The 26907-nt window shown below is 51.3% G+C and overlaps 1 protein-coding gene across 4 annotated transcripts in view; it reads right to left on the reverse strand.

The window, feature by feature from the left end:
• Positions 1-26907, reverse strand: part of STYXL1 (serine/threonine/tyrosine interacting like 1) — a 56643-nt gene that overhangs the window by 26953 nt on the left and 2783 nt on the right. For 2 of the 4 annotated variants that reach the window (XM_045074978.1, XM_045074977.1), the window contains exons 2-5: positions 18450-18553; positions 9799-9860; positions 6216-6372; positions 1760-1905 (exon numbers count right to left, since the gene is read on the reverse strand). In XM_045074978.1, coding sequence (XP_044930913.1) covers positions 1760-1905; positions 6216-6372; positions 9799-9860; positions 18450-18552 — 468 coding nt within the window. In that variant the 5' untranslated portion in view covers position 18553. Of the gene's footprint in view, positions 1-1759; positions 1906-2306; positions 2475-6215; positions 6373-9798; positions 9861-18449; positions 18554-26907 lie in introns of those variants that run through there. The other 2 variants (XM_045074981.1, XM_045074980.1) reach the window with 1 other exon arrangement.

Raw genomic sequence — 26907 nt, forward strand, 5'->3', positions numbered from 1 at the left:
AGACCCCTAGGGCAGAGCCCCTGCTAGCTGCCACCACCAAGAATCCACGCACCACGCTTCCCAGTCTACACAAGCGGGGCAAGGGTAAGTCACAGGTGTAGACACACATCAACATGGACCAAAACATACGGTTAATTACGTGCTGTTCCTTCGATGTCGACAAACGTACTTACAGGTTACCGAGCCTTACGGAAGCTTGTTTTCCAAGGGAAGGGAGTTATCAGCAGGATGAGGTTTTTAGAGAAATGCTTATTTTGCACATGGAAAAGCCAGTAAAGGCTGCTCCTCTAGGCGTGAGCAGGACTTGGGCAGGACGGGGAGACTGATGTCCACCAGCAGAGCTAGAGATCATTGTGTGAAGGAAAGCAGATGGGGGCGGGGGGGTCATGGACTGCCCCAGTGAAACCAGGAATTGGGGGGAGGGGAGGGCTCGTGGCAGGAAGTCCCAGCTGGCTTTCTCTGAAAGATCCTTAGTAGCAGAAGGGGCCCCTGAGCTGGGCCCCAAGGAAACCAGCAGCTCAGGCCACCAGCAACATCCAGAATGGGGTTGGACAGAGTGAGGGGGCACGGCCCTAACACTGACGGGCAGCCCGTCCCTCAAGACACGCCCCACCCTGGACCCCCAGCACCGAAGTCACAGGTGGGTTGAAAGCAGGGAAGAGAGGAGAGGTCCCCACAGCTAACCCACACCCCTGGCCACTCCCACCCCCCCAGGCCCCCACCCCCCCACAACTGAAGACTGCCCAGCTTTGGGGGGGATGGGAAGAGCCGAGACTTGACTCAGAGCGGACACTGGAATGCTAACATAGCCCGGCTTGTACTGGCCCCATTGCTTTTCCTTTCTTTTAGGAAATTATTTCGAAAGCACGCCTAAGTAGAGAGAACAGTGTAATAAACCCCCGGTGGATTGCCCGTTTGCAAAACATCCTCCGCTAACGGCCTGTTTAGTTTTAACCCTATCCTCACCATTCCCCAACACACCCGGATTATCCTGAAGGAAATGCCAGGAGTCATGCTGTTTAACCCCATAAACGTTTCATTCTGTATCTCTGAAAGATCCGGGTAACACACACACATTTCCCCGATCACTTTATGGTCAGGTTGGCAGTGGCCAGAACTTCCAGAATCTGCCCAAGATGCGGCTAAGGGCTAAGAGCCAAAGGTAATTACTAGAAAGAATGAAGCCCCCGCGTGTCTACAGCCCACTGCACCCAGACTCCAGTAAGCACCCACCACCCTGCTTGCTGCCCTCCAGGGACCAGCGCCCACCTGTAGGCCATGGCTACCCGGGCCTGCCTCAGCCTGCCTCCACACATCTCTCTTCCTGGCAAGCTCCTCCTCCTCCTTCGGGGCTGGCTCCAGGAGGGGCCTCACCTCTGCGTTCCAGACACTTGCTGTTCCCTCTAGGCAAGAACTCCTCATCTTTTTTGTGCTAACCCATGTTTTTTGTGTCCTCTGGGCTTGTGGGTCCAGACAGCTGAGAACGGAGAGGCGCCCTTGCCTGTCTTTGACGACAACAGCCCGCCCTCCAAAGCTCTCCCGAGACCCCTGCCCCCTGGGCGGGCCTCACCTGTACCCTCGTGGCCTGGACCTCCTGGCTGCCCCAGGTCTACTTCCCAACCAGTGTCCTCCACCCCTTCCATCCGCGTCGCCCGCCTCGCCTTCCCCTACCCGGCTCCCCATCCCTCGGTCCCCGGGGTGGGGGCGGGGGAGACAACGCATCCATCCAAGCAGGCCTGGGCTCAGCACCCCGCCTCACCTGCGGCATCCAGATGATCTTCTGCGTCCGGAGGAAGTGGTACGTGGCCGAGAAGTGCTCGTAGCCCCCTCTCAGGATGCACACGGGGTGACGGGTGAGGGCGGCCAGCGCTCTGCCACACTCCACGGCCGCTCCGGGCACCAGTTCTAAGAACAGAGACCACAGAGGTGAATGGCCCCCCGCGTGCTCACCGTTTGCCTAAAGCTCTGGCCGAGGGCCACTCGATTTGGAAACGTAGCGGTCTAGGACCCCGAAGCAGCTCAAATTTAAAAAGCTACCTGCTACCAAGTAAGCTGACCCTTCCCCTCTGTAAACCCTCAGACCACCTAGATCTCTGCGTTACCTCGAGGAGAAAGGATTTAACAGAAGGGACTGGTCTCTATACGCATCACCTATGGTGTACCGTACCGTTCCCCCGAAGCGGGAAGGTAATGGTTCTCAGCATATCCACAGCGCTGTGCGACCATCACCCCCCAAAAGAAACCCGTACGGGTTAGAAGGTTTTACTCTTCTTTCTTCAAACACCCAGCCGGAGGCGACCACTGACCCAGTTTCTCTCTGGGGATTCGCCTGTTGTGGACGTCTCGTACAGACGGAGTCCTATGGTGTCTGGTTTTGTGTCTGGCTTCTTCTGCCTCACAGAGGGGTCTCCCAAGTTCATCGCTGTCAGTACTGCGTTCCCTTTCAGGGCTGAGTCCTCCTCTGCGTTTATCCGCGTGTCCGTCGCGGTGCACGGGGTCATGTCCGCTTCCCGGCTGCTGTGGATGGGTGGACACTCGTGTGCACGTGTCTTCCCCTCCCTTGGGTCCGTACCTCGGAGAACTGAGCTGTGCACACCATAACTCTGCGTTTAACTTTTTGACGGAAACACCAAACTGGTCCCTAGCACCCGATCTGACAGCTCTGACCCGTGGAGCAGGGGTGTTTTAGTTTCTCGACCGCCTCATCAACCCGTGAGTATCCATCTTTGTGCTCGCGGCCATTCTCATGGGAGTGGAGGGACAGTGCACTGTGCTTTTGACATTGATTTAATCTTAAATGCCTTCACTGCTCTGCAGAATCACTGGGAGACTGTATACAAATTAGATATCTATCAGCAAGTTTGCATGATTAAGGCCAAGCTAAGAGACTCCCCACCCAACCCCAGGCCAGGATCTAAGCCCTAAAGACAAATGCCTCGCTGGAGCCCGCTGAAAGGGGCTGCTGAGGACAGTGGGGGCCTGAGACGGGTCTCGGGGACTGGATCTGGAGGATCCAGAACCTTGGAGTCCACAGCCAGGCCAGGAGAGGCACTGTAGCTGGCGAAGACAGGAGCCAAACCCTATCCTAGAAGGCCCGGCTTCGAAGCCAGAGTCCCCGGGTGTCCCAACACCATCTCCCTCTTGAGCAACAGACTGAATAATGGCAGAGGGGTCAGAGGGTTCAGGAGAGGGGAGTCCCAGGAACACTGCTGCTGCCTTTAAACCAGACAGCTGCTCCCCCCAAGGTCATATGACCTGCCGGGGGCCCATTCACTGGGGTGCCACAGGGGTCAGTGCTGGAGAAAGGCCAGTTTCCAGGAGAATGATTAGAGACTCCAGAGGAAAGCCAGGAGGACAGTCCAGGGCCCAGGCTACCCGGCCACAGATAGGACGGGGTTATTAACATTAAATTTATTTTTAATCCCATTAATCTTGAGTTCTCCAATGACCCAAAGCTTCTCACTTTGAATTGGGGCACCCACTGCTCCAGGAGGACAGGAAACCCCATCCAGGCCAAGGGGCTCTCTACTTAGCAGTGAGTTTTAAGTTCAGTTACTTTTGGTCCTTTGCCAGGCAACTGGCTTGAAAGTCAGGCTTTGCTCAGAGAGGAAGAAAAGAAACATGCCCACATTCCCTAAGCTTCCCCCCACAGTCCTGGTGAAGGCCCAGCCCACATGTGGTCTATAATCCACATGTGGTAAGGACAAAAGGCTGGCTTAATATAAGGGAAAGGTCTCTTCCAAGAAAGGGGCCACCCTTTGCCTGGTAAAAGGAACACAGCCAGATCCCTGGTTCTAGGAGCTAATGGAGGCTTCGCCCTCAACCAGACTCCCCTGGAAGGCGGGAGGTGAATGGTTACCAGCGGAAAGGGGCTGGAGAGAGAAGCCTCAAAATGGTCTTTTACCCCAGAAACTCCGTGTTCACCTGGAAGATGATTTTTTCTTAATTTTATTTATTTATTTGACAGAGAGATCACAAGCAGGCAGAGAGGCAGGCAGAGAGGAGGAAGCAGGCTCCCCGCCGAGCAGAGAGCCCGATGCGGGGTTCGATCTCAGGACCCTGAGGTCATGAAGGCAGAGGCTTAACCCACGGAGCCACCCAGGCGCCCTGGAAGATGCCATTTTAAAGGAGGAAAGTGCCTTGAGTGGACAAGGTGAGTGTGTGTGTGTGTGTGTGTGTGTGTGTGTGTGTGTGTACATGCACGTGCACAGTTTGGGGTTTTGCTGTGTTGTTTCACTGGTGTGGTTTCCTACTGGGTGAAATGGGGGCTCCGCGAGGTCATCTGTAGAACACAGAGAGGTTTCTCTTTATTGACCACGGTTTCCTATGGTTTTAGGGTCCAGCCTATAATCCTAGGATTGCAGACCGGAACCCAACCGGATAAGCCTGGGAAGAAATCCTGGCAAAAGACCTCCTGGGAAGACAGGTTTGATTAAAGATGGAAGCCTAGCGCCACCCAGTGACCGCCGCCATGAACACCCGGGCCATGGCAATGGCGAGGGCTTGTCAGCCCCAAACCGGGGGCTGGATGGACCGTGCAGGGGGCCTCAGAAAACAGAAGATTAGAGCCGACCACACTCGGGCTCCGGACTGGAGTGACTCTGCATTGCTCTCCAGGCCTCGCGAGACCAGAGCCAACCTGCCCGAAGTTCAAATCCCGGCCCCACTGCTTACTAAATGTGGTGGTTCCAGTAACAGTCCACAGATTCTTCCAAACACAAGGAAGAATGTTTGAAAGACTATAAAGGGAGGTGGAGTTTGATTCCCCACCCCTTGAGGGAAGGCTGGACTCCGTGACTTCCTTCTAACGAACAAAATGGGGCAGGAGGGACCAGAAGTCTCAGGACTCAGGCGCAAGAGGCATGTGGCTGTCCCTGGCTCTCCCAGTCTCCTAGATGGCCTGCTCCGGGGGAAACCAGCGGCCGTGTTACAAGGCCATACAAGCGGTCCTACAGAGAGATCCAGGTGGCAGACCGAGGCCTCCCAGCCATACCCATGAGAGTGGGGCACACCTTGCGCACAGATCATCCCAGTCAGACCTTCGGAGGACAGTGACCTTGGCCACCATCTCAACTGTGATCTCAGGAGGCACGCTGTACCAGAACCTGGTACTGTTAATTCATTAAGGTTTGCTCTGTTAAGCTACTGAGTTTGCGGGTAATTCATTACATGGCAATAAACAGCTAACACAACACATGGGACCTTGAGCAAGTTACTGCATGTGCCTTTCTGGGCCTCAATCTCCGCATCTATAAAATGGGGGTGTTACCTATTAGAGACCATTCTCCATGGCCTCCCAGGTTTCTAAGTGTCCTGTGAGCAAAGGTACTAGCTTTTCAAAAGTATCTATATATCAAAGAGCCTGGGAAACTAGACCATTTCTCCCTCAAGAGCCAGGGGCTTTGCCCACTATAAAAAATTCAGGCCCTGGGAGCACCTGGGTGGCTCACTCAGCTAAGCATCTGACTTCGGCTCAGGTCATGATCTCAGGGTCTTGAGATCGAGCCCCGCATCTGGCTCCCTGCTTGGCAAGAACTCTGCCCCTCCTCTTGCTGGTTCTCACGCTCTCTCTCAAATAAATAAAACCTTTAAAGAAAAAAAGATTTCAGGGTGCCTAGATGGCTCAGTGGGTTAAAGCCTCTGCCTTCAGCTCGGGTCATGATCCCAGGGTCCTGGGATCGAGCCCCATATTGGGCTCTCTGCTCAGCAGGGAGCCTGCTTCCTCCTCTCTCTCTCTCTGCCTGCCTCTCTGCCTACTTGTGATCTGTCTGTCAAATAAATAAATAAAATCTTTTAAAAAAGAAAAGATTTCAGTCCCCTAAGCTCAGAGCTCTCCTTTAATGCAACCCACTATGTGGGTAGGGTTTCCTGGGCCCTCTTCCTGTCACCCTGTAAGAATGGGGGCTTGGGCTCCAGGTCAAGGAAAGAACATTCCAGCTACCTTCACTGCTCTGAGTAATAAACTCCATCGACTGACCCAGGAGCCTCACGTCTTCTGGCAGCACTCGTGAGACTGAGACAGGCTCACCTGTCATCTTGCAAGGAAGGAAACCTCCCAGGCCCTCCCCTGGCCTTGGCATAACCCATTTCTCGGGGGCATGTTCTGCAGACCCCAGGAGCTGACCCAGGGAGAGCCTCTGGTGTGGTTCCCGGCGCGCCTCAAAAGGGCCAGACCACAGCCAGCTGCTGTTCCGGCCATGCGTGTAAAAACCTACCTTGTCTACTCTTGTCAGAGAGCTGCTGCTGCTGCTGTTCCTCCTCGTTCTCCCTTCGAAAGATGATCTCCAGCGTGCTGGTGTTGTTGTCGTACACCACACAGTGTCTCACGCACTCCAGATCCACGGACTCCGGGATGAGATACTCATTCGCCCTCTAAAGAAACCGGAGGAGAGGGGCGCCTGGGTGGCTCAGTGGGTTAAGCCGCTGCCTTCGGCTCGGGTCATGATCTCAGGGTCCTGGGATCGAGTCCCGCATCGGGCTCTCTGCTCAGCGGGGAGCCTGCTTCCTCCCCTCTCTCTCTCTGCCTGCCTCTCTGCCTACTTGTGATCTCTCTCTGTCAAATAAATAAATAAAATCTTAAAAAAAAATAAAGAAACCGGAGGAGAGGTCTGTTGGCGGGTGGGTTCAGCGGGGCACATGCTCCCCGCACTCCAGCCCTGCCTCCCCCAACCCCCGCCAACTACACACACAAGCCTGGAAGCACCGAGAAGGGACTGGAGAGTGCGCAGGACGCCGAGCACCTTCCACGCCCCTGTGGCTATGGTGAGCGGCTGGGGAGCGGCTACAGTGAGCAGCCAGGAGCGGCTGAGTTGCCAGGAAGGTGGGCCACGGGGGCAGGAACCATGTCCGGGACCTCAAAGGGTGTCCCAGAGCTCAAGGAGGCCTGGCTGGGTGGCAGCGGGAGGTTAGTCTTCACACGTTTGCATGCTTCCCGAAGGCCCCCGCTACGCAGGGGCAGGGGCGCTGGGCCTGACCCTGCCCCTTGCGCCCTTGTCTGGCGGACAAAGACGGCCCCCCAGAGGACGTGCAGGGGGGGAGGGGGAGGGGGAGCTTCTGTTGATTCTACCACAAGGCAATCAAGCAAGGCCCGCGGAAGGACAGACCAGAAGGTTCTCTGGGACGGAGAGAGCAGGAGTCCTATTTGTCCGGAGGAAGGAGAGAGCAGGTGCGAGCAGGGGGTGCACGGAGGCTCCTGGATGCGGAGCAGAACCTGCGCGAAGGGGAAGGGAGTAGAGGGGGGAGTAGAGGGGAGTAGAGGGGGGAGCAGGAGCAGCCGTGGGCAGGACGGACGCGGCTGGACACTCGCCTGTTCGCTCAGTAAGCGTAGGCGGAAGGTCTACACTTACGCCGTGGGGGGGGTCTGGAATACAGAGGTTCAAGGTGGCCCAGGAAACCCCCAAGTTGGCCCTGAGGACTCCGAAAGGCCACGGCGGGGCGGGAGGGATTGGAGCTGGGGCTGCAAAGGCGAGGGGAAACCTGCTGGTTGGACGAGGGTGGGGAGAACGTTCCAGACGGAAGGAACGGCTTCCAGTGGTTCACGTCAGTCAGCAAACCTGTGGAGCACATCCCAGATGCCAAGGACCAGATAGCGCCTCCGGGACAGAGACGAGCGAGATACGGCACCCAGCAACCCTGTGCTCCCAGCGAAAGGCCTGGAAGTCTGAGAGAGCAGCTCTCAGGGGGGCTGCATGTACACTAGACCGTTGGTGGGGGCGCCTGGATGGCTCAGTTGGTGAAGCATCTGCCTCTGGCTCAGGTCATGATCCTGGAGTCTCTTGCTACTGCTCTCTTTCAAATAAATACTTAAAAAAATAAATAAGTGGGGGAGCCTGGGTGGCTCAGTGGGTTAAAGCCTCTGCCTTCGGCTCAGGTCATGATCCCGGGGTCCTGGGATCGAGCCCCGCATCGGGCTCTCTGCTCGGCAGGGAGCCTGCTGCCTCCTCTCTCTCTGTCTGCTTCTCTGCCTATTTGTCTGTCAAATAAATGAATAAAATCTTTAAAATAAAATAAAATTAAAATAAAATAAATAAGTGCATATCAATTGTAGGGTATATTTCAATTTCAGAAATGTTCAAATATGGGGAGTGGGTCTGTGCATTTAGAACCAAGGAAATGCAGCCAGGGCAATGCTACTGAGGTGTGGGAGAGAGCAGAAGTATGCCTGCTGGAGACAGAGGCACTCCCCCCAAAGCTGAGGGTTATGTCCTGCTGTGGCCATGCTGGGGCTGCTGGCAGGAAAGTTGGGGAGGGGAGGCAAGAGGTGTCAACCTGACTGAGCCCCAGAGAAGGTCTCTTCCAGGGTTGGGGGTGCTGCTGGAATCAAAGGGATCTGCAGATCTGGGAGTGGAACCAGAAACCAAGGGCCACACATGACAAAGGGGCTGGCTCTGCACAGGCTGCAGAAAGCAGAGAAAGTTCTGAAATGCGGATTAAGGGCTAAAGGTTGAAGCCAGACAGTTGAAACCCGCCCCCCAGGGGGTGGGGTGGGGGCAGCAGGTAACCATGAGTTTGGGAGAGGGGGGTCTTAGGCTTATCCTGCAGTCAAAGGCTCTACCACTGAGCTATACCTCCAAGTAGCATAGAGCTGACCCTGGAAAAATACATGAGCCAGGGCCCAGGCTCCCCATCAAGTTGCCCGGGGCAAAGGGCCAGAGAGTCATCCCAGCACAGCCCTCGGTGGGAAGCGCAGGGGTCAGTGTTGCCGGACTAAACTTTAGAAGCAAAACTGACAGGACGGCGGATTGTGGCTGGACAGCGGAAGCTGGAAGCCTGAGGGAGGTCTCTGAGCAGGCAGGTGCACTGACAGATCTGAAGGAGACCGAGGACCAACCAGTGATTTTCTTCAGGCAGCGCCAGGAGAAAAAGGAAGCTGAACCAGGCAGGGACACAGAGGAGAAACCAGGGAAGACAGATGGACCTTGGGAGAAGGCGGCGGAGAATGCGGTCAGGACAGAGGACAGAGATGGATCCTAAGCCGAGGCTGCCCGGCTTGGTGATGACCAGAGAGAGAAGAAACCCCGTGGGGGTAGAGAAAGGGGGCTCACTGCAGGAGCGGGGGGGTGGGGGAGCATGGTGACTGCGTGCAGGGCTCAGTGCAGGGCCCCTGGGTGGCTCAGTCGGTTAAGCATTTGCCTCGGGCTCAAGTCATGATCCCAGAGTCCTGGGATCTCCTGGTCGGGCTCCCTGCTCCGTGGGGCGTCTGCTTCTCCCTTTCCCTCTGCCCCACCCCTGCTTGGGCAATCTTGCGCATACTTCCACGCTCTCTCTCAAGTAAATATTTTTTTTTAAAAGGCGCATGGGGGAGGGGCAGGGAAGTGGTTTCCATCTTTGGATTCTAATTTTTTAAAGTTTATTTATACAAATAATCTCTGCCCAGTGTGGGGCTCCAACCTGCAACCCCAGATCAAGAGTTGCTTGCCTCTGGTCTGAGCCAATCTGGGTTATAGTAATTACCTCGATGCTTTCTTACTGTCTGTTCCGTAAGTAGGACAGAAAACAGTGAGCCAGGGGCATCTTGCATTCGGTTGTAGCCCCCAAGGTCTGGAACAGTGCTGGCCCGTCAAGGAATTAAATCAACATTTGCTCAGGGAAGCTGCTGGCCGTGATGGGGTTGGCGGGAACACCTCAGGGAGCATGGGAGGGGCCTGGGAGACCAGCATCCCACCCAGCGTGGTCCTACCTCTGCTGCCCACAGTGTCCCCCACCATGCTGCCTCCCAGATCTGGGTAAAATCTCCCATTGCCCGCCCTCGTCAGATAGCCAGCCTGCCCCATGGGCATTCCCACTCTGCCACTCTACCTTCTTCACTCGACGGGCTGTGATCACGTGGCTTTCGTCATACTCCCGTTTGGAACGCACATCTAGAAAGGAGAAGTATTTAAGAGCCGTATTTGCAAAGGAGCGTATGACCAAACTACTTGGAATACTTGCACCATCCCCGACAGATATTTGTTTGGCAGTTAGGGGACAGTAATTGTCCATTTAGAACTCAAGGCATGTGACTCCACAGTGGGAACATGCAACTCCTGTTTCTGCTCAGGTTGTGACATCAGGGTTTTGAGAGGACCTTATGTCAAGCTCCACGCTCAGCAGGAAGTCCGCTTGGGATTCTCTTTCCCTCTCCCTCTGCCCCTCCTCACCGCCCCCTAGCCCCCCGCCCCGAGTGCATGCTCTCTAATAAATCTTCAAAAAATAAGAAAAAATAAAACTCGAGGGATGTTGTTCCACTATTCTAGGTGACCCGCAGGACGCCTCTGCCCCATCATACCCATGCCTCCACATCCACTTAAGGGTAGTGAAATTTTCTATCTTTGATTTAAGGGAAGTTTTCTCTGAGGTCCAGAAAAGTAGGAAGTGAGCTCATGCCCCCCTAGAATTTTAGATCCAAATTCAGACTCTAAAACCCAAGAACTGAGGGACGCCTGGGTGGCTCAGTTGGTTGGACGACTGCCTTCAGCTCAGGTCATGATCCTGGAGTCCCGGGATCGAGTCCCGCATCGGACTCCCAGCTCCATGGGGAGTCTGCTTCTCTCTCTGACCTTCTCCTCATTCATGCTCTCTCTCACTGTCTCTCTCTCAAGTAAATAAATAAAATCTTAAAAAAAAAAAAAATAAAACCCAAGAACTGAGGTCCTAATGTCCCTGCTAGGGCAGAAGGTAGAACTGATGTCCTCAGAGTTTGGGGGGGGATGTGGAACAGGGACAGAGCCTCATCCATAAATCCTAAAAAGGGAGGGTATCCAAAACATTGTTTTGTTTTGCTTTGTTTAAGATTTTTAATTTCCACACCCAGCGTGAGGCTCGACCTCACAACCCCGAGATAAAGAGTCGCATGTTCTACTACTGACTGAGCCCACCAGGGGCCCCGAAACATCATTCTTAAATTCAACAAGAGAAAAAAACAACCTGATGGCAAGGTTGTTAAAATGGGCAAGGGGTGCCCATTTTGGTTGGGTGTCTGCCTTTGGCTCAGGTCATGATCCTGGAGTCCCGGGATCGAGTCCCGCGTCAGGCTCCCTGCTCAGCGGGGAGTCTGGTTCTCCCTCTGCTTTTCACCCCCCTCTCCCTGGCTCGCTCACACACTCTCTCTCTCTCTCTCAAATAAAAATGGGCAAAAGATTTGAACAGACACAGCACACTACGGAAGATACGCAGGTGGCAAACAAGCCTCAGGAAATACACTGCACGTCTATCCTCAAAGAAATGCAAATTGAAACAACAAATAAAGAGACCCCTACTTGCCTCTTGAACGTCAAAAATCCAAAAAGCCGTCACCACCAAATGCTGGTGAGGATGTGGAGCAACAGGAATTCTCATCACTGCTAGTGGGAACGCAGAATCGTAGTCACTATGAAGACCGGTGGGGCAGTTTCTTTCTTTTTCTTAAGATTTTATTTATTTGACAGGCAGAGATCACAAGTAGGCAGAGAGGCAGGCAGAGAGAGAGGGGGAAGCAGGCTCCCCGCTGAACAGAGAGCCCGATGCGGGGCTCGATCCAGGACCCTGAGACCCTGAGACCATAACCTGAGCCGAAGGCAGAGGCTTTAACCCACTGAGCCACCTAGGCGCCCTAACTGGGCAATTTCTAAGAAAACTCAAACTCTTATCGGCCATTAAGGTCCTTGGTATTTACCCACATTAGTTGAGAATCTAGGACCACAATTGTTTAGGACAGCTTTTTTCGGGTTGGTCAAATGTTCAAAGCAAGGAAGAGGTCCTTAAATAACTGAATGGAGAAACCGTGGTACATCCAGACAATGGGATGGTACTGACCACGCGCGCACACGCCCGCGCACACGCGTGCATATGCCTGCCCAGAGCGATCAAGCCAGGAAAAGCCATGGAGGAGAGTGAAACGCGTATGGAAGTGAAACAAGTCAGTTTCAGGCCACCTGCTGCACGGTTCCAACTAGAAGACATTCCTGAAAACACAAAGCCCTACAGACAGGGGAAAGATTGGCGGTTGCCAGGGGTTAGTGGGGGGAGTGGGGGAGGGAGTTACATGCTGAGCACTCAGGATTTTTAGGACAGTGAAACTATTCTATAGGATCTGGGTCATGATGAACACACGTCCACCATCAATGTGTTAAAACCCAGAGAAGCACGACCCTAACCTGACTGGAAACTCGGGGCTTCGGGTGATAACGAGGGTCCAGTGTAGTTTCCTCCACTGTGACAAACAGCGCTCTGGCAGGGGCTGAGGATAGTCAGAGAGGCCGTGCTGACGTGGGTGGACAGAGGTACTTAGGAAATCTCTGCACTTTCTGCTCAATTTTGCTGTGAACCTAAAACTGCTCCCCAACATAGTCTATTTCTTTAAAAAAAAATGTGGGGCGCCTGGGTGGCTCAGTGGGTTAAGCCACTGCCTTCGGCTCAGGTCATGATCCCAGGGTCCTGGGATTGAGCCCCGCATCGGGCTCTCTGCTCAGCGGGGAGCCTGCTTCCCCTCTCTCTGCCTGCCTCTCTGCCTACTTGTGATCTCTGTCTGTTAAATAAAATCTTTAAAAAATATATATGACATTAAGAAGGTGAGAGGGCAGGGGTGCTTGGGGGGGCTCAGTCAGTCAAGCATCAGGATCTCAAGGCTGTGGAATCAAGTCCCAGAATCCCTGCCGAGTGGGGAGTCTGCTGATCCCTCTCCCTCTGCTCCTCCCCCCTGTTCATGCTCGCTTGCTCTCTCTCTGTCTCTCTCTCAAATAAATAAATAAAATCTTTGGGGCGCCTGGGTGGCTCAGTCAGTTAAGCATCTGCCTTCCGCTGGGGTCATGATCCCAGGGTCCTGAGATCGCGCCCTGCGGTGGGCTCCCTTGCTCAGCAGGGAGCCTGCTTCCTCCTCTCTCTCTGCCACTCCCCCTGCTGGTGCTCTCTGGCTCTCCATCTGTCAAAAAAGTAAATAAAATCTTTTGAAAATAAAATCTTAAAAAAAAAAAAAAAAAAGGTGACAAGGCAAGGCACAGAGTGAGAAAAAAAGATCTGCGATAAAGTAACAGAAGACTTCTATCCAGAGTTTTTCAGTGGCTGGGGAAAAAAAAAAAAACCCCAGTAACAAACACTTCGGACATCTAAAGATACCTTTTTTTTTTTTTAAAGATTTTATTTATTTATTTGACAGACAGAGATCACAAGTAGGCAGAGAGGAGGAAGCAGGCTCCCTGCTGAGCAGAGAGCCCAACGTGGGGCTCGATCCCGCGACCCTGGGATCATGACCTGAGCTGAAGGCAGAGGCTTTAACCCACTGAGCCACCCAGGCGCCCCATAAAGATACCTTTAAGACATCTTCAGACACAGCTTAAGGCCACACAGCCCGGGGCTGGCCCAGCTCCCCTGACAGTGCTGGTCTGGAAAAAAACTCAAGGCTACTGAAAGAACTTTCTCTCTGTCCCAGCCAACACCTGCCTCCCAGTCTCCCAGGAAGGGAAGGAGCTTAACTTTAATAAATGCCACTTAGCCAACCCAGATGGGTCTCAAAGGAACCACATCTCCTCCCCTTCTAATTGTTCACTCCCCCAGTCCCCTGAGCCCCACTCCCTCCCCCCCCACTCCTTCACCGCCCCCCCCTTAACTAAGCCAGTCACCTCTGCACAAACCCAAGCAGACTTGGTTCACGCTGGACTCTTTCCTATTGAAACAGTCCGTTCCTGATTAAAATCTGTCCTTCCCTCCTTCTATTTTTTATTTAAAATCAATCAACATAGAGTGTATTATTAGTTTCAGAGATGGAGTTTAGGGGTCCAGAACAGCGGGCACAGAACACCCAGTGCCTTCCTTAATGCTCATCCCCCAGTTACCCCACCCCCACCCCCACCCCGCTCCTCTCCCCACCAGCAGCCCTCAGTTTGTTTCTTAGAGTTAAGAGTCTCTTGGTTGGTCTCCCTCTCTGATTTCACCTTCTTCTTCCACTCCCTTCCCCTATGTTCTTCTGTTTGGCTTCTTAAATTCCACATGAGTGAAATCACGGTTTTCTGACTGCCTTATTTCGCTTAGCTTAATGCCCTCTAGTTCCATCCACATCCTCGCCAATGGCAAGGTTCCATTCTTTTGGATGGCGGAGTCAGAGGCCACTATATATGCATACGCACACACGTACACATGCGCACACACACCTACACACACACGACTTTATCCACTCATCTGCTGATGGACATCTGCACGCTTTCCATACTTTGGCTATTGTACACATTGCTGCTGCAAACACTGGGGTGCCTGCACCCCTTCAAATCACTATGTTTGTATCTTTCGTGTAAATACCTGGTAGTGTTGTTACCACTTTAACCACAGCCTGCCTTTGTTTACACTTGATGTAGCAATGAAAATGAACCAACCACTTGTAGCTACATACAACAGTAGGAGTGAATTTTAACAATATAACCATGAGCAAAAGAAGTCAGATACATGGTCTGGATGGTTTAAAAAAAAACAAGCAAGGGGCGCCTGGGTGGCTCAGTGGATTAAGCCGCTGCCTTCGGCTCAGGTCATGATCTCAGTGTCCTGGGATCCAGCCCCGCATCATCATCGGGCTCTCCGCTCAGCAGGGAGCCTGCTTCCCCCTCTGTCTCTGCCTGCCTCTCTGCCTACTTGTGATCTCTGTCTCTGTCAAATAAATAAATAAAAATCTTTAAAAAAAAAAAAGAGAGAGAGAGATAAGGCATTTCAATTGAACAAAAATTCTCCCAACTATTCAACCCAGGCATTAATTTCCTGAGTTTTGGCCGATATTTATTTGTATATATTAACTGTCATAAAAACAGTAATTTTGAAATTTTTTTGACTTTTTTAGTGGCTAAAGATGTCACACGTTGTTCTAACTTCTGTTAAGTTTTTTCTCGAAATAACATTTATGTTGAACAGTAATACCCTAGACCTATATATGAATATTTATATAGGTCTCTTTGGAAGGATGCTTTTCAGCTTGTTTGCAAAAAGGCAGACCTCTGACAGCATGCTAATGGGTCGACAAAGAAATGAAGCAAATCAAAAGAGCAGTTCTCTTAGCTATAGTAGTTTCTTTTGTAGAATATTGCGTGTAAAAGTTTGTGAGCAAAGGAAACACGCAGGTTCAATACACTGATTTTGATTTTCCTGTCTTCTGTCTAAGCCCAAATCTGTATTTCCTAGGTTCTTCGTTTTTAATGGATATAGTAAATTCACAGCTCTCAGTTTTCATTCTGCAATAGATCAACGACTAGGCTCTATGTTGAAGGGAGTTTTAGATCAAATACCAACCGTCAGTAATTTTTCCCGGCCGATTTCAGTGCATCTACTTCCTAAATCATAGTGTTAAATCATGTATTTGAGAAAACGCTTTCTTCATAGGCGGTTACTGTCCATAATCAACTACTCAGCTGAATCAAAAACTAAGTGGTATTTGGAAACTGCAGAGCTGGAGAGGGGAGGCATGATTATTCCTTCAAATGATACAGACAGACTAGAAAGCTTCAGAACAAACTCGGGATAAGAGAGGTGGTGGGGTTGTTGGCTGACCCGCTACAACTTCCCCTAAATACAGCGAGAAAGGACGGGGTGCCTGGGTGACTCAGTTTGTTAAAGCCTCTGCCTTTGGCTCAGGTCATGATCTCAGGGTCCTGGGATGGAGCGCCGCATCAGGCTCTCTGTTCAGCGGGGAGCCTGTTTCCCCCCCCCCCTCTCTCTCTCTCTGCCTCTCTGCCTACATGTAATCTCAGTCTGTCAAATAAATAAAATCTTAAAAAAAAATAATACAGCGAGAAAGGATGGTGAAACTCAGGTATAATTTGGACAAAAAATTCACACTTGGGGCACTTGGCTGGCTCATTCAATGGAACACACAACTCTTGATCTCAGGGTTGTGGGTTCAAGCCTCACCATGGGTGTGGAGAGAACTTAAAAATATAAAATCTTTACAAAATCATGCTTTCTCCAGGATGTTCACAAACTAGTAGGCGTCCTGGTTGCTCTTTTCTACTGGTGAGGCCTTGAATGAATGGTATTTATTCCCCAAATAACTCACCCTATGGGGCGCTTACATGAAAAAGGGTACGGACTCCCATACTTTTTTTTTTTCCAAAGATTTTATTTATTTATTTGACAGAGAGACAGATCACACGTAGGCAGAGAGACAGGCAGAGAGAGAGGAAGGGAAGCAGGCTGAGCAGAGAGCCTGACACGGCTCGATCCCAGGACCCTGAGATCATGACCTGAGCCGAAGGCAGAGGCTTTAATCCACTGAGCCACCCAGGCACCCCTCCCAAACTTCTTATAGCCTCTCTAGCCAGTCACCGGAGAGTATGAAAGCATGTAGGATTTTTGGCAATTCTCACTGAAAACCATTACACATTGCAGCAAAATATAAAGTGTGGTCCCAATGGGGAATCTTGAACCACTCTGATCTCCTGGGTTCTATTCCAAAATAATTATTTGTTTCTTCTATCGGATGATCTCTTTGAGGCAGGTTTCAGATTTTGGCAATACAATATGAAAGATCTGGGAAAACACTGATGAAAAAATCTGACTGGGGCACCTGGGTGGCTCAGTGGGTTAAAGCCTCTGCCTTTGGCTCGGGTCATGATCCCAGGGTCCTGGGATCGAGCCCTGCATCAGGCTCTCTGCTCAGCAGGGAGCCTGCTTTCCTTCCTCTCTCTACCTGCCTCTCTGCCTACTTGTGATCTCTGTCAAATAAATAAATAAAATATTTAAAATTAAAAAATTATGAAATACTACCTCCATCCTATTAGAATGATTACGGTCACCCCAAAACCAGAAAATAACAAGTGTTGACAATGACGTGGAAAAATGGGCTCATGTAACTATAGAAAAACAGTAGGGAAGCTCCTCAGACTTTACAGAGTTACCATAGGACCCTGTGATTCTGTTTCTGGTTTATGTGCCCAAAATAAGTAACTAAAAGCCAAGGTCTCAGAAGTATTTGTACACCCACAATCGTAGCATTATCATCCACAACAGCTAAGATGTGGAAACAACCCCAATGTCCGCTGATAAATAAATGGACAGGGGAAATGCGGTATATCCAAACAATGGAATATTAGTCAGCCTTAAAGAGGAAGACAGCAAAACGCTACCATAGGACAAACCTCAAGGACATCACGAAGCTCAATGAAATAAGCCAAAAGACAGATACTGTAGAATACCACCTACGTGCCCTACAGCCGTCAAAATCATAGAGACAGAAGGGAGAAAGGGAATCTCCAGGGGATAAGGGATTGAGGAAGGACCGTTAGTATTTAATGGGTACAGAGCTCGTTTCCAAGTTTACAAGAGAAGAGTTACAGAGAGGGAAAGTGGTGCCCATAAGGCGGTAAAACATGCACAGGTTTAACACCTCCGAATTGTACATTTGAAAGTTGGTATTTTGGGGGCGCCTGGGTGGCTCAGTGGGTTGGGCCTCTGCCTTCGGCTTAGGTCATGATCTCAGGGTCCTGGGATCAAACTTCGCATGGGGCTCTCTGCTCAGCGGGGAGCCTGCTTTCCCCTCTCTCTCTGCCTGCCTCTCTGCCTACTTGGGATCTCTCTCTCTCTGTCAAATAAATAAAATCTTTTAAAAACGTTGGTACGTTTTATGTGTATTTTATCACAATTTTTTTTAAATGGGGGGAGGAAACATTACAACACAAGTTCACACCAATCAGACTGCAAAAATTCTAAAGGCTGACAAAACCAGGTAGGGGTAGGTAGGTTTCCTACACAGAGGACAGGAATGCAGACGGATACAGTCTTTTGGGAAGGCAACTGGACAACGTAATGAAGCAGAACTTGCAACTTGCAATTCCATTTCTAGGGAGGCATCCGGAAGAAACTCCTGCATATAAATAAGAGGTCAAGGGTCTCCCGGGCTGTGCCGCACTGTTCTGAACAGAAACACAAATGCCAGCAGCACGCCACAACTGATTAGGAATGGCTGCTGCCCCAACTCACAGTTAAAACAGATCTTCCCATTTAGATTTGGGGGGGGAACTTCAAAAAACTTCAAGAAAAAGCAAGTTGCAGAGTAATTGTACATGATGGTACAATGTGTGTAAATGTTTAAGCCTCACATTTTGGGATGCCTGCACAAATATAGTAAAAAGGTAAGAAATACAGAAGATGTCATCTTTGGGGGAGGAGAAGCAATGGGTTTGGGATGGGGACACAAAAGAGGGGTACATATCTATGCATAACGTTTATCATGTTACATCTGAGCAATGGTACATGGGCATTTATTAGCCTTACTACGCAGGTGTTAGATGTTTGAGATGTTTCACTCAATAAGAACACACGTCTTCCAAGAACTTCTACATTCCATCTGGAGTTCATTCCAAGTCAAGTGACAATTAGTGGTAGCATTTTAAGCAAAAGAGTTTTCCAAAGTCATTTATTCCAAGTCTCATAAGTTTATTGCTTTACCTAAAATGGTATTTGAAGGGCACTGAACACAACATAGGTTGGTGTGTGTGTGTGTGTGTGTTTAAGGCACTTACCCAATAAGCAGAGATAGTTGGGTTCAGTCAGTCGGGATAGTTTTGTGACCTGATTCAGGATGTTGTAAAGCTCTGTCGGTTCACACAACACCAAACCAGCCATCCTATTGGGATGAACCAATAACATACAAGTTTAGTATCGCTTTCTTTTTTTTTTTTTAATATTTTATCTATTTTACAGAGAGAGCGAGATCACAAGCAGGCAGAGAGGCAGGCAGAGGGGTGGGGGGAAGCAGGCTCCCCACTGAGCAGGAAGCCCGATGCAGGGCTCGATCCCAGGACCCTGAGATCACGACCTGAGCCGAAGGCAGAGGCTTAACCCACTGAGCCACCCAGGCATCCCTCGCTTTCTATTTGAAATGAATGGTGCCAAAGATACCGGATTAAACTTCTTTATACGCCTTCAGACAAAGATGGAAGTAATCACACGGGGGATCAGGCAAGCTTCAAGAATCTGTAGTAAGAGGTGTGCTGAGTGGAATAACGTGTTGAATGCAACATGTAGGCGCCAGCCAGAGAAATGCCAAACGGGCTATAACACAGTCAGCGATTCATTTCCTCTTTCAGCAAATAGGGACTGAGCACCTACTGTGTGCCAGGTCCCGGAAATAACTGGTAAACTAGACCCAGCCTCGTGAAGTTTACAGCCCAGCATGGAATACGGACACCACACCAAAAAACCACATTATATGCAGGAATAGGGCTACCGAAGAAGCAGCCGTTGTCGGATGCGCTAACAGGAGGGCATCATCTAGTTGAGGCTGTTAGCACCTCCCAGACAGCCCTCGCTAGCTGAGCCTCCCGAATCAGGAGGCTATGCCAAGACTCAGCCGGGTAGAGAAGGGAGAGAGGGTGAAGCAAGCAAGAACATTCAGTCCTCGGGAGAGTCTACAGGAGGCTGGTGCGGTGACCACCGCAGGGAGAGAGTGATGAGCGAAGACCCTGGGGACAGCCTTGTAGGCTTAGGATAAGGATGGCGGCAGTCAAGTTTGGGTAGGAAAATCGCTGATGTGTACTGATAGAACTGCAGCCAGCCCGGGCTCTGGCTCCTGACCGCAGGGCTGCCCTTACTTGCAATCCTGGTTCCCGAGCCCATCTGGCCTCTGGTGCCCCAAGACACGGAGTGGGAAGGGCTGGGGCCACGCAGCCACTTCCTACAAGGAGGCTACCTGTTAGCAGGGTGGGCAGCTACAGAGAGCTGCCTAGTGGGGCTGTGGTGGGGGGCGGGCATGTGGGAGAGAAGGGGAGTCGAGGGTTAGTCTTGCTCAAAACGGGGAGGGCTCCTGGGAAAGGTCAACCACTCAACATGGGCCCTGGGATCCTGAGATCCTGAGATCCTCAGGAACTCAGACTTCGGTTCTCAGCCTCCCCTCCAACATGGTCCATTTCAGCCTCCACGTGGATCATTCCCATCAGCGGGCAAACCTCCTCTGTACCTGACTCCATTCTCCTGTACAGAGACACCGCTCACTGCCTTCAATGCCTCCCCTCCAAACCCTCCTAGCCTTGCCACTTACTGTGGGCTGCTTGACCATGGGGAGTAATTAGCCTCTCTGCGCCTCAGTTTCTACCTCTGTAAAATGGGCGGAATAGTATTGCCTGTTCTGTAAGGCCACGATAACAGAACCCCCCTGTTGGGTGTGGATTAATGAAAGCACACACGAGACATTCTGATCAGGGAAGAAATACAACCTTTTCCAAGCTGGAGCTTCTAACCCATCAGACCACAGGAACCGCTTTTGTCAAGGTCATCAACCATGTCTGTCTTGCCTACGCCATTTGTTGCTTCTCTCTGGGCTTGAAGGATGGAGTCTGTCCACACTCCACCCGGTTTAGCTCCACTCCTTCCCTACACTCTCCACCTCCAGGACACTCCACTCAGTGCTCCGTGGGGCAAGCTCTACCTTCTCACATTAGGCAGGTCCTGTGGCTGTCCTCTCTCTCCTTCTCTGTCTACACTCGCTCTAGGACAGGGCTCTCCACCTCAGCACCACTGGCATTCGGGGCCAGGTAATTCCGTGCTGTGTGTGGGGGGGGTACAGCAGGATTCCTAGCAGCACCCCTGGCCTCCAACCAGTAGCCAATTTCCCCCAACCCAGGTGTAACCACCAAAGAGGTTTCCAGATGTCGCCAGATGTCCCCCGGCAGAAGGCGGCAAGTCACCCACCACTGGAGAATCACCGCCCTAAGAGCTAGAGCCTAAGGGACCTGAATCCCATTTGTACACCAGGGAGTCCCAAATCGTAGCCCTTACTTGATGTCTCCACGGATCTGGACCCCACCTGGATGTCTCATGGGCGTCTCAAATGCAACACGGCCAAAACAGAACTTTCCATCCACACGAGCCCCCGCCTCCAATACCTGTCTTTGTCTTTTCAGCCTCGGAGGACAGCACCATTATCTACCCAGTTGCTCAAGTCCACACCCTGAATTCCTCTTTTCCTTGGCTTCTCGCACCCCAATCGATTAGCTTCAGTACTTAAATATATTCCAAACCTAGCACTTCGCTGCAGCTCCAGGGCTAACATCCTAGACTAAGATACTGTCCTCTCTCTCGGAGGATGTCATACTTCCTGCTTCCGGTTTTCTCCCTACAATCTAATCTTTACGTGGCCGCCACCATCCGACATTACTGCACGGACTGAGTAAATCCTTAGTCACCATTCCTGCCTTCCTCACTGATGGGGTCACCTTGACTTGATGCCACACCCACCGATACCACTGGCGGATTGTACCTAAGGACCTCCCCACTCCCACCGGTGCCCAGTCAGATCCCAGATCCTCTGTTCCTGAAAGAAAGCCCAGTGCTCAGGGCATTTGGGAGGCCGTGGGTCGAGGAGAGAGGACAAGCTTTGGATCTAGTCCTACAGCTTCCGTAAGCCAACCTAAAGGCTGGCTCCTCACCTAACCCATCCCTAGCTCAGAGCCCATCCTCAAATTCCCACGCGCTTTCTCCCCACTAAAGCCTCCATCCCTTTATTCACTAGTGGGGGAGGGGATGGTCTTCAGGCATCCAGGGGTCAAGCCAGCTCCAGGAACCAACTCCTCGAGACTTCTTTCCTTCCCAAAAGCAGCACTCTTCCTGGTCAAGCAAGGACCCCTCACCTGCTGATAGAGGAAGAGGACCGTTCCTAACCTAACAACACAGTTCGGAGAGAGGATGCAGCCCTGTGAGCGGAGATCGGGGCGCTGCTAGCCTGGGCAGGTGGACAGAGTGCTCACCTCCCCACTTTCAGCGCTACTCCAAACTCTACAAGGTTTCAGATGTTCCTGGCTCTGCCATTTGCGTCCTAAGAATACTTGGACTTTGAGCTTCTACATAGACCATTAAACGAACATTGACAAGTTTCTGCCAAAAGTATTTTCCTTGGTGAGCTCCGTTAAGCCAATTTAATTCCTCGATTTCACATTTCACGGTTAACCCATTCTGACTTTTTTTTACTTTCAATTTTGTTTAGCCAAAATCAGTTTTCCTAAGCTCAAGTCTTTTTCTTGTGTGAATTTCACAATAAAGATTTGATGCCTTAGGGACGCCTGGGTGGCTCAGTGGGTTAAGCGTCTGCCTTCAGCTCAGGTCATGATCTCAGGGTCCTGGGATTAAATCCCACATCAGGCTCCTTGCTCAGCGGGGAGCCTGCTTTTTCCCCTGCTTGTGTGCTTGCGTGCTCTGCCAAATAATCTTAAAAAAATAGAGAAAAAAAATCTGATTCCTTAGTCAGATTTTCATGCTAGCAGCACTGACCTGGTATGGTTTCTGCCACTGTTTTATATGTAGTGACTTTCCTAGTGACCTGTTCAAAACAGTAGCGTCAAAGTGGCAAGTTGAAGACAGCTTCCTGTGGATTCTTTGAGCACAGATGGCACTCGGAGACTTTCAGGAGGGGTTCAGTGTGATGGTCCTTGCAGGTGAATGGGGCAGGCAGATGGGAAGAGTGGCCAGAGGGAGCACTTTGAAGATCTGGCTTCATGGGATCAGAGAGACCGACCTTCCTATGAACTGACCAGCCGGGAAATCCACACAGCTTTTTGGGTGGCAAGCAAAGCCGTGAACTCTATTGGGAGAGCCAGGGGCCAGCAGCAGCCTGGTCCTTGCATACTGGACATCCACTGGTAGGAAAGTTCTTCACCCTCCCCTGCAGGGACCTGGCCTATCTCCAAACCAGGAGGTTTGTGTGTGGCTGTCGGCCCAGAGCTGTCTGGACACAGCCGGGCTGCTGAACGCAACTCCAGTGAGAACACATGTCTATATTTGGGGAACAAAAGCCAACCAGGGAAGGGATGTTTCCTTAAGGGTCAGCATGGCCGGAAATGAAGCTGGAAACTGGCCAGACTCAGCCCTTCTTCCCTCCCTGGCCTTGACCAACACATGAGGCCTTCCCATTCTGACTGATGGCACAGCTGTCAGGGGCCAGGCCTCCCACCAGGCCTCTCAAAGGACTTCCAGGACATAGAGCCTGATCTACTGCTCAGCCGCAGGCAGTCTGGGCGGACACAGCTGATGGCCATTTGCTTCCGGTGGAGAGGAGAGGCACAGTGTTCCTGGAGAAGCCAGGCGTAAGCTTTACTTTGGGCTCTGGGCTCAGGCTGAGCAGGGACCAGGGGACTGCACAGACAGGGTTCAGGACCCAGAGATAACCCCACTATGCCACAACTCTCTGTATGAAGCAGATGGCCAAAGCTTAATACAGGGACAGACTTCAACACGCTCGCCTGAAAAGGGAGGCAGTTGACACGGAATTCTACTGGAAAGGCTGTAGGAAGGTTATGTCGAGATGACCAACACCAACTGTCCGGCACGGGCGGGAGCTTAGGAAACAGGTAACCCTTTACTGCTACCTTAGCTCTCTCCTCCCAACTTCACCCAGCAGCCTCCAATAGCTACAAATCCCACAGAGAGCACCATTCAGAGACTCTTAGGCCAAGGAGCAGGACAGGAGCTGGCCATATTTGTAAGTGGACGGAGCTCTGGCTGCTGCCTGAGGGGCAGGCTCCCCCGGGAATCTGGGATCCTGGGATCCAGGTGACACCTTCCTTGTGGCCTGAACCTTGACAAAGCTAGAGGACATAGCTGCAGGCTAGAGCACCCCCGAGATGTGGAGGTGAGAAGTGGCCTCGCTATCAGTCTCTCGTTTCAGAGAAGCACCCGGTCCTATTGTTCGGGATCGCTAGTATGTATCTCTGAATTTCAGAAGCAACAAGTTTGGGCCAGAGGCCCAGACCCAGGCGATCCCCCGTCCCTATCCCCAAACCTAGGCGCACTACACACCTGAGAGAAACCCCTGCAGTCCTGGGAGAGTGTGTTCCACGCAGTTCACCTGGCAGGCACAGGGGTCGGTCAACTGTAACGCGGTCTCCCAAAGCCCGTGACCATGACATCTGGTCTCACCGCCTCCAACTCTGCCCTCAGCACTTGCTTCTCCTCTGTGCCTTGATCAGGCTTAGGCCACACCCTCCGCTCCCCTCACACAGATCCTCAGCCCTGACCAGCCTCTGGACTCGGCTTTGCTCCAAGTTCCCTGACCTCTGACCGATCTGTGAGACCAAAGGCTCTGGTCCTGACCCCGATCTTCTCCGCTCTTGGGAGCTCCTCCTGGTGCTTCCTGCTGCCTCTGCCCCTGCTAGGCCACCACTGCCCACTTGTTCCACTGGAATGTATCTTGGAAGTCAAATCCTTGGGCTGCCGGTAGGCACGAGCCACAATGTGGCTACTTAAAGCTATTTACCCAAATACAGTTCCATTTTAAAATATCCTAGAGCACCTAGAGAAAAATAAAACTCCTGTGCAAGGTGGAGTGATTACCACCTTTCTGACTTTTCACTAGCTCCAAGGATCCGAAAGAAGAGGTTTAAAATATCACTTTAAAATATCACTCTTATTGGGGCGCCTGGGTGGCTCAGTGGGTTAAGCCGCTGCCTTCGGCTCAGGTCATGATCTCAGGGTCCTGGGATTGAGTCCCGCATCGGGCTCTCTGCTCAGCAGGGAGCCTGCTTCCCTCTCTCTCTCTGCCTGCCTCTCCATCTACTTGTGATTTCTCTCTGTCAAATAAATAAAATCTTTTAAAATAAATAAATAAAATAAAATATCACTCTTATCACTCTTCTGCAAAGAAGACATCCAGACAGCCAACAGACCCATGAAAAAGTGCTCCACGTCATCCGGCATCAGGGAAATACAAATCAAAACCACAGTGAGATACCAGCTCACACCAGTCAGAATGGCTAAAATGAACCAGTCAGGAAACGAGAGATGTTGGCGAGGATGTGGAAAAAGGGGAACCCTCCTACAATGTTGGTGGGAATGCAAGCCGGTACAGCCACTCTGGAAAACAGCATGGAGTTTCCTCAAAAAGTTGAAAATAGAGCTACCCTATGACCCAGCACTACTGGGTATGAATCTTAAAGATGCAGACGTAGTGATCCAAAGGGGCATGTGCACCCAAATGTTTATAGCAACAATGTCCACATTTTTTTCCTTCCCTAGCCCCCACGACCCCCAAGAAGATGTAGTATACGTATACAATGGAATACTATGCAGCCATCAAAAGAAATGAAAGCTTGTCATTTACGATGATGGGGATGCATAGTATTCCATTGTATACGTATACTACATCTTCTTGATCCGATCTGTTGATGGACATCTAGGTTCTTTCTATCGTTTGGCTATTGTGGACATTGTTGCTATCAGAACAGACAAAAATGAAACTATGGGGATAGGAATCAGGAAGTAGCAGTCCTGGGGGCCTGCTGGAAAGGAGCATGAAGGAACTTTCTGGAACAATGAAAATGTTCTAAAGATTGTTTTGGGGGGTGGTGATTAATGGCGTAAATTGTCAAAACCATCCAACTGAACACTTAAAATCTGTTTACTGTATTGTATATAAACTATGTTGCCATAAAAAGGAATCCCAGGTAGATCCAGGTGCCTGTGTTCAGGGATACGAGTATGCAGGTGTGTGTGAATAGGAGCCTGTGTGTGTAGCCCTACATACACACCGATGACCTTGGTGTGGGGTCTGGGCTGTGGGAACCATGTGGACTAGGACACACATAAAGTACACCCTGCGGAATTCAGCCCAGCCTTCACAGCTACCAGCAAATGTCTGTCTTGCTGCTCATTTGCCCAGAATTTTCCCAATTGCTGTTAACTATTATCCAAACCTCCTCAGCCCTCCTTGGGTCCCCATGGAGCAACTTCTCTCATTTCCTGGTTCTTGCTCGGGAGGGGTAAGTCCCCTGAGTGTGAACCACCCTCCTCGGCCAGCTGTCCCTGGGGGCGGTAGGGGTGAGGGGGCTTCACGCTTCCTCCTGGAATCCTCTGACCTCATCCTCTTCCACCTAAACTTTCTCTCCTTTCGGTAATCTCAAAGCTTTCTCCCTCCATTAGCATCCTTCTGAATTCCAGCACTCACAAGCCTTAGCTTGCTTGAAACAATTCATGAAACCAGAAAACCCTCCGAATAGCTTGGCCGGCACCCCCTGGAGCTAGTGTAGGCAGAGAGGCTGGTGCTGGAAAAGTCTGAGGCTGGCTACCTGGAGAGGCAGAGGCATTTGAAATGCCCTGCACCACACATCCCCAGGATTGCTGGGGCAAAGGAGGCATAAGTGTTTCCTGTAGATCAAATACGGGCAAGTGAGGCAGTCAACCAGAAGCCATTGTAAAGAGACTTTGCCCAAGACTTGCCACCTGGGGGAACGATCGGTCAGCTGCAGGTACTACAGAATTCCAGAAACCAGGGCCTGAAGGAACAATGGAAAGCAGCGAGACTGAGGCATCACCACCTAGGTCAAAGGTACCGCACCCCAAAAGCACCACATGGAGGGGATCTGCTACAAACTCCTGTCCGGCTCAGAATAGTAAAGCCACATGACGGGGGGACCTTGCCTTCCTCCATGTCTACTTCTACAACCTCCAAGGCTCTGGAGCCACAGTCTATCGGGGGAGGAGGGGCTGTGAGGAAGCAAGATAGGGAAATGGAGAAGCCCAGCACCTTCCCCTCCAAGACTAGGAGCCTAAAGCAAGCTTGAGAGGGGAAGAGAAGTTTTGACACTGAATCAAGTTGAGATTTGACAACTAATGTAAACTGGACATGGAGGCAATGACGAGTCTGTTCTCGTGCCTCGGGGGGACCCAGGAACAGGCAAAGAAACAAAGCAAGAATGTGTGGGAAGATGACAAAGCTGTTTTAGGACTGCAAGGGGCTTCCTAAACATGTTCAGTGTTAAGTACACATGCTTTGCAAAGTCAGAGTCAGTGCTTAATACAGTAGCGGTTAATACGGTTATGAACCATCTTGGGATAGAAAGGGAAGAAGCTGGGAACTGAATGTGAAGCTGGTTTTCCTAACAGTCAAGTCGTTTGGGGTGGCCTTGAGTAGAGCACTTGGCAGGGATGGGGAAGGACTTGAACCCCTGGTGCCGGGAGTGAGCCGGAGAATCTAGGATTCTCCTCTGTCTCATG

Source organism: Mustela putorius, unplaced genomic scaffold (genome assembly GCF_011764305.1).
Source record: "Mustela putorius furo isolate JIRA1106 unplaced genomic scaffold, ASM1176430v1.1 tig00000139_pilon_pilon_pilon, whole genome shotgun sequence".
Classification (NCBI taxonomy): Eukaryota; Metazoa; Chordata; class Mammalia; order Carnivora; family Mustelidae; genus Mustela; species Mustela putorius.